The following is a 12,000-nucleotide window of genomic DNA, read 5'->3' on the forward strand; positions in this document are numbered from 1 at the left end:
GTGACCACTCAACTGTCTCTTGAATGGCACTAACTCTGAGGACCGTTGCTTACTGCAACTCTCCAAGGTGAATGAGACTTGATAGCTATTTTTTTAATTTCCTTTCTAATTCCTGACATGATCTTAAATATATACTTAGTTTTGTATTTGCTTTTGTTCCCATGACTTCAGTTATTCTGTCTTAAACTATGTCCTACCAATCATTTAAACACGTATAAAGAATGTCTCTATTAGGCCCATAAGAAGAAATAAGATATCATGGTGCCGATTAGATGCCCCCACCTCACCTCTTCCCACTGTGGATTCTGGCGTTTGGCTTAGGGGAGATGGAAGAGACTCCTTTCCAATGACAGTTCCTGTGCAAGTTTCAGGTCTCTTGTCTATTTAGGCCACAGGCCTGCAGGGGCTAGAAAACTCATTACCAGGGCCTGTGTTGATCCACTTCCCTGGAGTTCCACCTTTACCCCTGCAAAGAGGAGAATCCACCCCAGGCTGTGGAGCAAGGTGGGGGGTGATGGGATATTCTTGTTCCTTTATGGCCATTCTTTAGATGTCACAAAGTGTCCATTTTCCTTACACTGAATTCCGAGGCTCTCCTGTTGCTGTCCTAGAGTCCTCAGTAGTCATAAAGGACACCAGGGCATTGCTTCTCTGGCTTTTAAATATATGGGTGATGCCACACTGTATCTTATAGCAACTTTTTCTGGCTTGATGTTATCTGGGAGACTCATACATGTTTATGAATGCAGCTCAAGTTTATTGGTTTGACTGCCCCGAAGTATTGTTACCTGCATATGATACATTAGGATACATGGTTGGTTTTAACTCTGCTGCAACATATAGCATGGTGTGGTTTCTTTGTATACGTGTGAATGCTTTAGAGAGAGACTTATTGATGGGGCTGTTGCTGAGCTGAAGGATATGGTTATATGGAAGAGATATCGCTTTGGTGTTGTCCAGCATTGTAACAACCTTCCACCAGCAGCGGTGCCTATTGGTTCATACTGTTTGATACCATCACTTTCAGATTTAAGGATCTGATGTAACCTTCATGCTTCTATTAAAACACACTGACAAAGTTCTTAGAGAGAAGCAAAACTATTAAACAAATAGACTTTGTTTTTGGAAATTTCCAACTGGCTACTTAAAATTAACTGACTGTGTTATTTTTAAATTGTGTAAATGACAACAGTCACAGTAAGGAAAATTCTGTGGGACAAATATGAAATTGTCCACATGTTATTCCACCGGGACATTTCATTTCATTTTCGCACAATGCACGGTCATTGGTCTGGCAATCCCTTGTTGCTTTGTCCAAATTGAATGATTTTATTAGTATATAATAATTGTGCAAAATAATGGGTTTCATTATGCCATTTCCAGGCAGCACATAAAAGACTTCGAGAACATTCACCTCCTCTGCTACTGTTTTTATTCCCCTTTCCCCTTCCAAATCCATTTTACTTCTCACCTTCTCAATCCCCCAGAGTCCTGGAACTCCACATATGGGAAAAGACATACAGTACTCATCTTTCTTTGTGAGGCTGGCTTATGTCACTTAACACAAAAGCCTATACTTTCTGTCCATTTTCCCATAAATCTCATGACTTTGCTCTTCTTTATGTCTAAATAGCACTCCACTGCCTGTGCTTCCCATGTTAAACTGAATGAGCGTGTAACTAATTCACTATCGCTATGTTTTATTCTGGATGTGTGTGTTTCCTAAGGAGGTTTAGTGTGCTTTCCCAGGCTTGTATTCTAAAGGGTGTGAGCTAGGCTATAGGTAATGAGAATGTACAGAGTAAGTTTCTGGGTTAGAGTTGGGTTTGTTGCTGTGGTTGGATTTAGAGACTGTCTTGATACATTGTCTAAGAATGGCTCTGTTTCCATATTCCTATGTTTCCATATTCCTATGTTGACAAGGCTGCAAAGCGCACTATCATAGAAAGCAAGCGTTCCCAGTGTGAGTGAGCAGTTCGTAAAGCAGTCTCTCCTCCCCTTTTCTTTGTTATGAGTTTGCCACTTTACAAATGTCCTGGTAAAGAAAACCCGCTGACTACAGGTCATCATTGCTAAATGTAATCTCGGGATCCCATGACAACCAAAGCCCATGAGGTTAGGGTTGTATAAATGGGTAAAAAAGACAATCCTGGGGCATTCCAATTCCAACATGCTTTTATTCGGGGGTCTAATTTGAGATGTAGATGTGGTGATGACTATGACAAAAATCTTCTTTTGGCGGACAATCATCCAAATGATTGAAGTGAGTGGGCCAAGCTGTCATGGGGAAGCCTGTGGCCTCTTGCTCAGCGTTCCCATTCCTTCTGAAACGCAGCCCTAGTTTTGAAGGTCTGTTCCTCGATGTCTCTATCCTGAAGGTCTCTCCCTCAGGTTTGGGACTGAGAACTAAATTTAGTTCTAGTTCCTGCCCCTGCCCTTCTAATAAGTGATTGACGCTTTTGGCTGGAACCACCACTGCAGGGAGTCCCATCTGCCAGCGAGGACTCTTCTCTCCTGCAAACTCATCTCGCATCTTCGACATCTGTAAAGCATGACAGACACCCTGCTCTTAGCATCATGATATTGGATAATTCCTCCTGAGCCTATCCCTGTAGGTGCCAGGTAGAAAACAAATACAAGAAACAATGATAACCCTTGCTGGCTTCAACAGTCAAACTAAAAATCCAACCTAGAGTGATCTAGGAGGTCCATGGAGAAAAACATGACCACTGGTAAAACTGTGCAATACATAGCACTGGGAATACAAGTCTCTCTGGTCTACCCATGATTTGAAATTCCCTGCTTAGTGGCTTTAGTAGATAGAATTACTATATAGTCGTTTGAAGAGGGTAATGATGTGTGCAATGTCTGGGCTCTCCTCAGAATTCAGGTGGCCTTTTTGTAGCATTCATTTACAGGACAGCATTCCTCCCCTACCCCCATCTACCTGCTCCTGACTTCCCCCGGTAAGCTTTTGATTGCTCATGCCAGCACCTACTACCCTTCAGAGGCTGCTGGTGAGCATAGAGTGCCTGGTGAGTCCCTGAGAAGTAAGTCCTTGCCCTATAGCAGCTCTCGGTCCATCCATCAGGGATCTGGGTTGGAGGAAGACCCAACTTCAGCCTCTGATCCGCATAGCTCCGCCTCCTAACTCAGAAGCCTACCAGCCCAGGCTTGGGCTGCCCTCTATGGGACAGTGCTGAGATAGCACCTCAGAAGCTTCTACTCCTTCCCTAGGAGGCTTCCTCCACCCCTTGATGGATTCTCCTGTGACTATTCCACGAATAGATGTCATGAACGTAGGTTGTCAGCTCAGGGAGAGCTTCGGGGGAGGATGGCTAAGTACCTGTCTCCACGGGAAAAGTCATGTTCTTTTGCCCTGCATCTTGGAAAGTTACTAAACTCCTAAATCTAAATTTTCTTAACAATTTAAAAGTCATTAAAAGTATGTAACTGCAGCATGTTATAAAAGCCAAGCCTGCTGACTTGAGGTCAATCCCTGGAGTACATGTTTGAAAGCCCAGTGTGGAAGCAGGCATTTAGAATCTCGGCATTCCTAAGGTGAAGTGGGAGACAAGAGAATAACCCAGAAACTTGCAACAAAGTCAATCTGGGGTATGCACTCCTCCTTCTCCTCTTCTTCCTCTTCCTCCTCCTTCTCTTCTCCCTCCTCATCTTCCTCTTCCTCCTCCTCCTCCTCCTCCTCTCCTCCTCCTCTTCTCCCTCCTCCTCCTCCTCCTCTCCCTCCTCCTCCTCTTCCTCTTCCCCCCTCTTTCTCCTTCCTCTTCCTCCTCCTCTTCTTCCTCCTCCTCCTCTTCCTCCTCTCCTCCTCCTCCTCTTCCTCCTCCTCCTCCTCCTCCTCTTCCTCTCCTCCCCTTCCTCCTCCTCCTCCTCTTCTCCTCCTCCCCTTTCTCCTCTTCCTCCTCTTCTTTTCCTCCCCCTCCTCCTCCTCTTCCTTCTCACCCTCCTCCTCCCCTTTCTCCTTATCCTCTTCCTCTTCCTCCCCCTCCTCCTCCAAACAAGGCAAAAAGAAAAAACTGGGTCCTCTGACCTCTACCCACCCCCTACCCCACATGACACACTCACATACATACACATCATACACACTCAGACATACAACAATGACAAAGTTTAACATGCTTTTCAGTGACACTTCCATATTTCTTTTCTTTTATCAGACAGGGTTTCATGTAGCCCAGGCTGGCCATGAGCTCCTGATCCTCCTGCCTAGACCTCTGGAGGGCTTGAATCCCAAACAGACGCCACATGGCCATGTTTCTCTTTTAACTTATCCAATAAAATCCAAATTCCACAGTGGTTTGGTACCAGCTATCCACTGTATAAAATATGTTTATGTCAGATAATTTACAGTATTCATTTCTCTCCTTAAACTTCTACTTCCATCCGGCTTCCAGCATAGGATTTCATCCCAACTGTAAAAGACTCATATGCTTCAAACTTCCCGACCTGCCCAAGGATGTAGCTCCTGGAAGGTGGTGGCTCTCATTCTCGCTCTGCTTCCCAGCTCCCTGACTCCATACCAAATCCTCAGAGCTACTTTCTTCTCTGGTTGCTCTGAACACAATCAGCTCCCTTCCTAGCTTTCCGAGATTTTACCTCAGATTTTATCTCCCTTGCCCTCTTATCTCAGGGCGTCCCCTGTGTTCCTGGATAAGCAGCAGCTCTTTTATTTCTTTATTATCATCTTCTCGGCTCCTCCATTTTCATCTCCACAGGAAAAGACCAGCCGGACAAGAGTACTTCAGGGTCCCATCAAGGACACTGCAGATTACCTTGCTTGCCGTTCGCTGGAGCTGAGGTCTCTTCAGAACACGGTTCTTCTTCATCATTCACCATGAGTTCTCCAGAGGAGAAGAGCAGGTACAGGTGCCGCATGAGATCAGCAGTGCCTTCTGACCCGTTATCATTACCCTTCCCTAGGAGGAAGAAAGGCTGCTCCTGAGAACCGGAGTATCCAGACAGCTCACTCTCTCCTGACTCGATTTGGTACACCTCAGGGATGAGTCTAGGGTGAAGGAGAAAAGTAATTAAAGTGGTTAGCCAAGTCCCTTGTAAGATTAAGTGCAAATCTAGCCACATACCAGAACAGAAATCTACCACACGCACGTGATAGGAAGAGTCCCAGTGGGGCTGTGGATACAGGGGCAATTTTCTATTATTTGGAAGGAGAATTAAACACATATTTGTCTCGGAGGTTTAGGATTCCACACCAATGTTGTTTTTATCGCTAAAGTTTTATTGGGGACTTGGGATTTTGCTTTGCAAAGTCAGAATTGTCCCTGCAGCTCTAACATGTGCTTTCTGAAAGGCAGGATGTTTCCTTTGTCAAGTTTTTCTTCCAGCCTTTGATATTGTAAGCTTTACTTGGGCACTAGTCAATCTGAGTTGCATTATGAAGTTATCAATATGAGATAGTTTTAATAAAAGCAACATATGTGGTTGTTTGTAATACGAAATGTGGTCCTGTATAATACAGATAGTGTTCTGTCTTCGGCTAACCAGTGATGGGATCACCACAACATTTCACAAACCCTTGCCAGCCCAAATCCTGCATTCTGAAATGAAAAGGCCATGACTTCACATTCTTAGATTATGACCTACTAACACTGGATCAGCTATCACTTCGCATTCTTAAGGATTGTTTCCTGGACCATACTCCCCATATCTGAAATTTCTTAACTCACAATATACTGTCTTCTGTGCCAGCATTCTCCAGGCCAGGGAAAGTGAGATTAGCACACTTGGCTTGCAGGTCTCTGCTGGGATATTTGTTGATAGCACCTGGAAACAGAGTGGAATTCTTAGTCCAGTTTTTACTTTCCCACATAATGCCTATCACCCCAAAAGTCATCTCATATTTTCCTGGGGATGGAAGTCTCTTCAAAAACAAATTAATCTTTGGAGGGTCTTGGCAAATGGTTGGCATGCTGGCATTGAAAGACCTCGTTCTTGCAAAGTTAATGAGATACAGCAATAATTGAATTAAAAGTTCCCACAAGGACATCTCTGAATTCCTCCTTTTATCTCTTCTCCCCTTATCCCCACACCCCACAAATGAAGACTTTTCCTAATAGGTTCTGTTGGCTATTGAAGTTGTTTTCCCTATTTCAACCTTGGGGTTGAAAGAAGGCACTGTTTTTGACTCAGTAGTAAATATATTGCTGGAATTCCATGATTCCTAGCTCTAAGCTGAGTCCTGGGATTGCATGTGTACCAGAACCCCTAAAATCCTGGGTGACCCTAACAAGCTCTCAGCCACTGCAGATAACCACACGGCATGGCTTTTTGCTTTGTCCCTGGGTTTCTAGCACAGACCAGGACTTGTCTGATAATTCTAAAAACTTAGCCTATTCCATACCAATGCCAAAGACAGAAGCCGAAGCAGCTACCCTCAGAGTGCCACAGTGGAAAGCACATTTCAGATTTCTATGTGGTTGCATTTAAACTAGATCTTGAAGAGAAACTCTAGAAAATATCTGTACCTATAAAATCATAAATAAAAATTCAAGTCAGAATGGAAGCTGGTTAATAATGACAAGGTAGACCAGATGTCCGAGGGGAAAGTAGAGGGCAGCAACATGGTAGGGGTTTTATTTATTATAGTAGTACACTTTGTTAAGGGTTTAGTAACTAATGTGCAGCTTAATAGAAAAGAACATAATCCTGGGGTCAGAATGTGTGGGGTTGAGACTAGAATTTACTAGCATTAATTATGAGCTTTTGAGCAGTTTTTTTAATGTATCCAAACCTTAGATTTTCCTTTATAGAAAAGGGATCTGAACTCTTCCCTTTGAGAGCTATACTGGAGATTAACTGATGTAGCCAGTCAGAGAAACAAACTCTTGGCAAATGTTCAGAAGTCAGGCTTAAAGGAAATCTTTCACCTATTTGAGGAGCAGTACCCAACAATGTGAACAGGCTTTTCTCTGCGATTCTCTACTACCTCCTGTTCCCATCCTACCACTCGCCACGAAAATGAGATGCACTAAGTGAGCTGATTGACTGCACACAGAGACATTAATAAAGCAAGAAAGGAGAGAAGCTTGAGTGACTTACGTCTGATTGAATGAACAAATGGCTTGATGAACTTGATGATATAGTCCAAATCTGGCTTGTGTACCCGACCAAGCCGGACTAAGTGATGCTCCAGAGGGTGACTTGCTAATTCTTCTAACTCCATGTCATTGTGTACAGGACCGAAGGAAAATACAAATATGGAGTAGCCTTGGCACTTGGCTCTCAGAGATGCATTCCTCAAAACTTCTTTGTCTAATGGGTTGGTTTCCCCTGCAGTTACTATAAAGATAACTTTGTTTTTCCTCAGATTGGGTGTTCCTACAAAGACATTGTCAATTGTCCACTGAAGGGCATGCCCAAGAAAAACATCTCCATTGAGTTGCTTAAGAGACTCTTGGAGATGACGCTTCATTTGGTGTACAGTGTTGTAAGTGACCAAATCGAATTCCAGGTAGACTGGGCATTCTTCCGTGTTTGGCAGATAGCCTGGAGGAGAATAGGTCAGGACAGCCACTCTGTCTCCTAAGACAGAGGTCAGTGGAGCTGGGGTGATGTGAAAATAATCTAATACTGAAGTTATAAAAGCTCTCACTTCTGTAAACAAATTATGTCCTATTTGTTGAGAAGCATCTATGAGGAAAGCCACGTCCATGTAATATTCTTGAGGAGAAGCATCTCCAGGCTCCTGAACAAGACTCAGTTCTCTTCTGCTATGATTTTCATGTTCTGCAACAGAGTAACTTTAGTCACTAATAGTGAAAGGGTTAACTTGAAACTCTAAGACAAGAATGTAAACACATGCCCATGGGATGTTACTACTCTTCACTCCCACACCATGACAGACATAACTAATCAATATAATAGCAGATAACACTAATCAATCTTGTACTTGTCCTGAGAGACATTTTTCACTTGGTGCAAAGTTATTTTCATTTGACAAATGTCACATAAGAAATCTACTTGCTACCAACTTTGGGTATTTCTGAGTTGCAAGGAGAGAAATATACCCCTAGTTTTAGCTCTTCCTCGTGGCTACAAAGCCTGCAGCATGCATTCACATCTACTGACTGTTTAGTTATAAGGAGTAAACACAAGAGAAAGTAAAGATGTCAAAGTTACAACCCACGTGCTGGCATATATGGTAGATAAAAACAACATCCATGAAGCAACATTATGGGACAGCTGGAAGTCAGTACTGACTTTAGAACCTTGCTGCTATGTAAGATACGGCATATGTGCATGACTAGAGAAGGAACTTGGGGTCAAATGGGATCAGTAAGCACTTGCTAAATCAGTTAACATGCTTTCTACAAAGTGTTCTCAGAGAAGAAATTAATACCCCAATTTACACATCTCTCTCTCTCTCTCTCTCTCTCTCTCTCTCTCTCTCTCTCTGTGTGTGTGTGTGTGTGTGTGTGTGTGTGTGTGTACTTGCTATGTGTGTGCATGTAGAGAGGCTGGACTGGAACTGGGTGTCTTCCTTTATCACCCTCCACGTTACCTTTTTGAGACCCGGTTTCTCATTGAACTTGGCCCTTGTTTTTGCAGCTAGATGGACTGGCTGGCTTGAGAGCTCTGGGACCCACCTGTCTCCATGCCTTACATCCCACCCCACCCATACGCTGTTACATCTGTATGCCATCATGTGCAGCTTTTACATGAGTGCAGGGGATTTGACTTGGGCCCTAATGCTTCAAGGAAGGCTCCCCTTCCACTGGGCCATCTCTCCATCCCTCTTGGTTTACATTCTGATGCAAGCTGTTTTGCTGAAGACTGTCACTCCCAGTGACATTGCTTTAAATCTGTGGGATTGTGAAAGCTTACTACACTCCTGGGAGAGAAGGATGGATAGGGAGATGGGAGAATTATCAGCTCTGTACGATAGGAAGTGGATGTCCAATGTCCCTTTTCTCTCTTAAGTGTGTTTATAAGCTCACTCACACAATCAGTAGCTTTCTAACTGGCAAAAGCTGTGTTGATTCCTATTTCTGCTCAACCAGTTAATAGAAGCTCTCACACTTAATGCTTTATTTGGTCTCCAAACAATAAATGAACCCACAAAACTAGATTAATGCTATTAAAGCTAATATCAAAATAGGATGCAGCAAACACATGATTAGTACAAATGATTTTATCAACATTGGAAATGCTTTATTAGACAGGCTTTTGAATGTTCAATGAACCCAGGGCAAAAACCACACTACCCTTTTGTCCATTCTTGGATTTGACTTGCTAAATCCCTTTTTAGAGTAATATTTTGTATCTATATTAATTAGGAATGGTGGTCTAGATCAGGCGTGGTAGTATACCCTTCTAATCCCAGAACTCAGGAGGCAAGAAGATCTCTTTAAGTTCAAGGTCAGTGTGGTCTATATAGTTAGTCCCCAGCCAAAGGTATATAGTGAGATACTGTCTCAAAAAAAGGTCTAGTGGCTTTGCTCTTCCAGAAGACCCAGGTTCAGTTCCCAGCACCCACAGGGTAGACCACAGCCATCTGTAACTCCAGTTCCAAAGAATCTAATAACCTCTTCTGACCCCCTCAGGTACCAGGCACATATACTACACACATGTACACATGCAGATAAAATACCCACACACACAAATAAATAAATCTATTTTTTTTAAAAAGTAATGGTTGTATATAGTTTTCCTTTCATGTAATCTCTTGGTCTGTTTTTGGTATCAAAGTGACATGACTTCAAAGTATGAGTTGGTAAATAGTCTTTCCTCTTAAATTCCCCAGAAAAGTTTGTATAGAATTGATGTTCATGGCCAGGTAGTAATGGTCTGTGCCTTTTATCCTAGCATTCCAGAGGCAGAGGCAGGCAGATCTCTGAGTCGGAAGCCAGCCTGGTCTATGGAGTGAGTTCCAGGACAGCCAGGGCTACATGAAGAAACCCTGTCCAAAGAAATATTTTTTAAAAGAATTGATATTCATCATTCCTGAGAAGATTTGTTGAAATTGTGGTAAAATCATGGGAAAACTTCAAGTACAAATTCAATCATTTTGACAAGCTAGTTACCTTATTTCTTCTTGAATGAACTGTGGTGATTTTCATACTGTAAGACAGTGTCTAATTTATATGCAACAGTGGTTCATCACGTTCTCCTGTTATCATTTTGAATGCTGTAGAACACAGAGGGTGCCTCCTCTCTCTTTGCTAACACTGGTTATAGGTGTCTACTTTTTCTGGTGAATCTGATTCTATAGCTTTATCGATTTTATTAACCTCAGAGATCTGACTCTTGGCTTTACTGTTTTGTTTTGTTTTGTTTTTTGTTTTTGTTTTTGTTTTTTTTATCATTTCTTGTCATTGAGACCTTAAATGCTATTGCTTCCTTCGGCCCACTCTGGGGTTGCTTATCTGTTTCTGCCTTCTTAAGATGGAAATTGCAATAACTGATTGGAAGCTATTCATATTTTTTTCCTGTGTAAGCATTTAATATTAAAATTCTCTTCTAATTATGATCTACTGGGGTCTTGAAGACCTGGAATGTCAGCTTCATTTGTATTTCTTCCAAAATGATTTCTGATTTCTTTATTGAAATCCTTTTCAGCCACGGATTATTTTAAAGTGTTTTATTTACTTTCTAAAGGTTTGGGGGATTTTTCAAAGATCCTTCTGCTAATTGTTTTGACTTTAGTTCTATTTGGGTCAGAAAATGTACTTGCTGTGACTTGAATCCTTTAACATTCTCAAACATTTTTCTAACACATGGACACAACGGTCTATTTCGGCAAGTATTTCAAGAACATTTCAAAAAAATGTACACTCCACTCTCGGGTAGAATGTTTTGGAAGTGTCAAGTAGCTTACATTAGCTGATAATGTTACCATGTGCCTGTTCTTTCATTTTCTATCAGATATTGGGAGAGACTATAGAAACTCGCTGATTTTTTTTACATCTAATTATTGAACATTTTTCCTTTGAGTAATTTCCATTGCCATATTTTCAAGTGCGCTGCTATTTTTTTTTTCCTTTTGTCAGATTGAAGCTGCCTGCTTTGACCTCCTGGCTTGCTTACTGTTCCTCCCAATACTGTGGTTTTCATCTCTACAGATGAGCGCTGGAGAAATGGCTCAGCGGGTAAAGGCTATGCTATGCTGGCATAAAGATCTGAGTTTGAATCCCAGCACTCAGGTGAAAGGTTGGATATGATGGTGCCTGTAACCCCAGCACTGTGGGATGCAGAGACAAGAGGTTTCTGGGGCTCACTGACTGACACCCTGGCTCCATCCAGGAGGGACCATAAAGAGAGTAAAGCAAATGGTTGAGCAGGACACCAAGTGTCCTCTGCGAGAGTGCACTCATGTACGCACATGCATGCCCACACCGCCACCACCACACAAACAGGCACTGTACTCTGGTGAGTAGTGCCGGGAGAGCATCTACAGCTCTCTGGAGTTCTCTGTATAGTTCTCTTTTCTGTCCTGTGAACCTTAGGTCTTGGTCTCCCTGAACTCTTCAGTTCTCTTTCTTCTTTGAGAACTCATGAGGCTCACCTAAAATTCTCTCACTTCACATAGAATCTTACTCAGGAAAGTTGGAGAGTCTGAGCTGCTCACCTCCTTTGTCTCTATCTCCCAGGATCTGCTGACTTTTGCTTCCTAAAGTCAGGTGACTTTTTAAAAAATTATTTTATGTGTATGTATACACTGTCGCTGTCTTCAGACACGCCAGAAGAGGGCATTACATCCCATTACAGATGGTTGTGAGCCACCATGTGGTTGCTGGGAGTTGAACTCAGGACCTCTGGAAGAGCAGTCAGTGCTCTTAACCGCTGAGCCATCTCTCCAGCCCATTGTTTTAACTGTTGACTCATCTGTGTGGATTTCTTTCCCTGTTGGTTATGCTGGATTTGGTCCCTCTATTCTACCCGAGGAGGTTCTGTTATGAAATACTGATCACTGGAAGATGGAGGGTACAGGATTGCTTCCTTCTCTCAAAGCGTAAAGAACTG

The 12,000-nt window shown here is 42.6% G+C and overlaps 1 protein-coding gene across 1 annotated transcript in view; it reads right to left on the minus strand.

Annotated features, from left to right (window-relative positions):
• Positions 1-5,701: 5,701 nt before the first annotated feature.
• The window catches only part of Col6a5 (collagen type VI alpha 5 chain), an 87,487-nt gene continuing 81,188 nt past the window's right edge, over positions 5,702-12,000 (minus strand). The window contains exons 38-39 of the mRNA XM_032909864.1: positions 7,078-7,764; positions 5,702-5,802 (exon numbers count right to left, since the gene is read on the minus strand). Coding sequence (XP_032765755.1) covers positions 5,702-5,802; positions 7,078-7,764 — 788 coding nt within the window. The remainder of the gene's footprint in view (positions 5,803-7,077; positions 7,765-12,000) is intronic.

The sequence above is a fragment of the Rattus rattus genome, chromosome 8 (assembly GCF_011064425.1).
Source record: "Rattus rattus isolate New Zealand chromosome 8, Rrattus_CSIRO_v1, whole genome shotgun sequence".
NCBI lineage: Eukaryota > Metazoa > Chordata > Mammalia > Rodentia > Muridae > Rattus > Rattus rattus.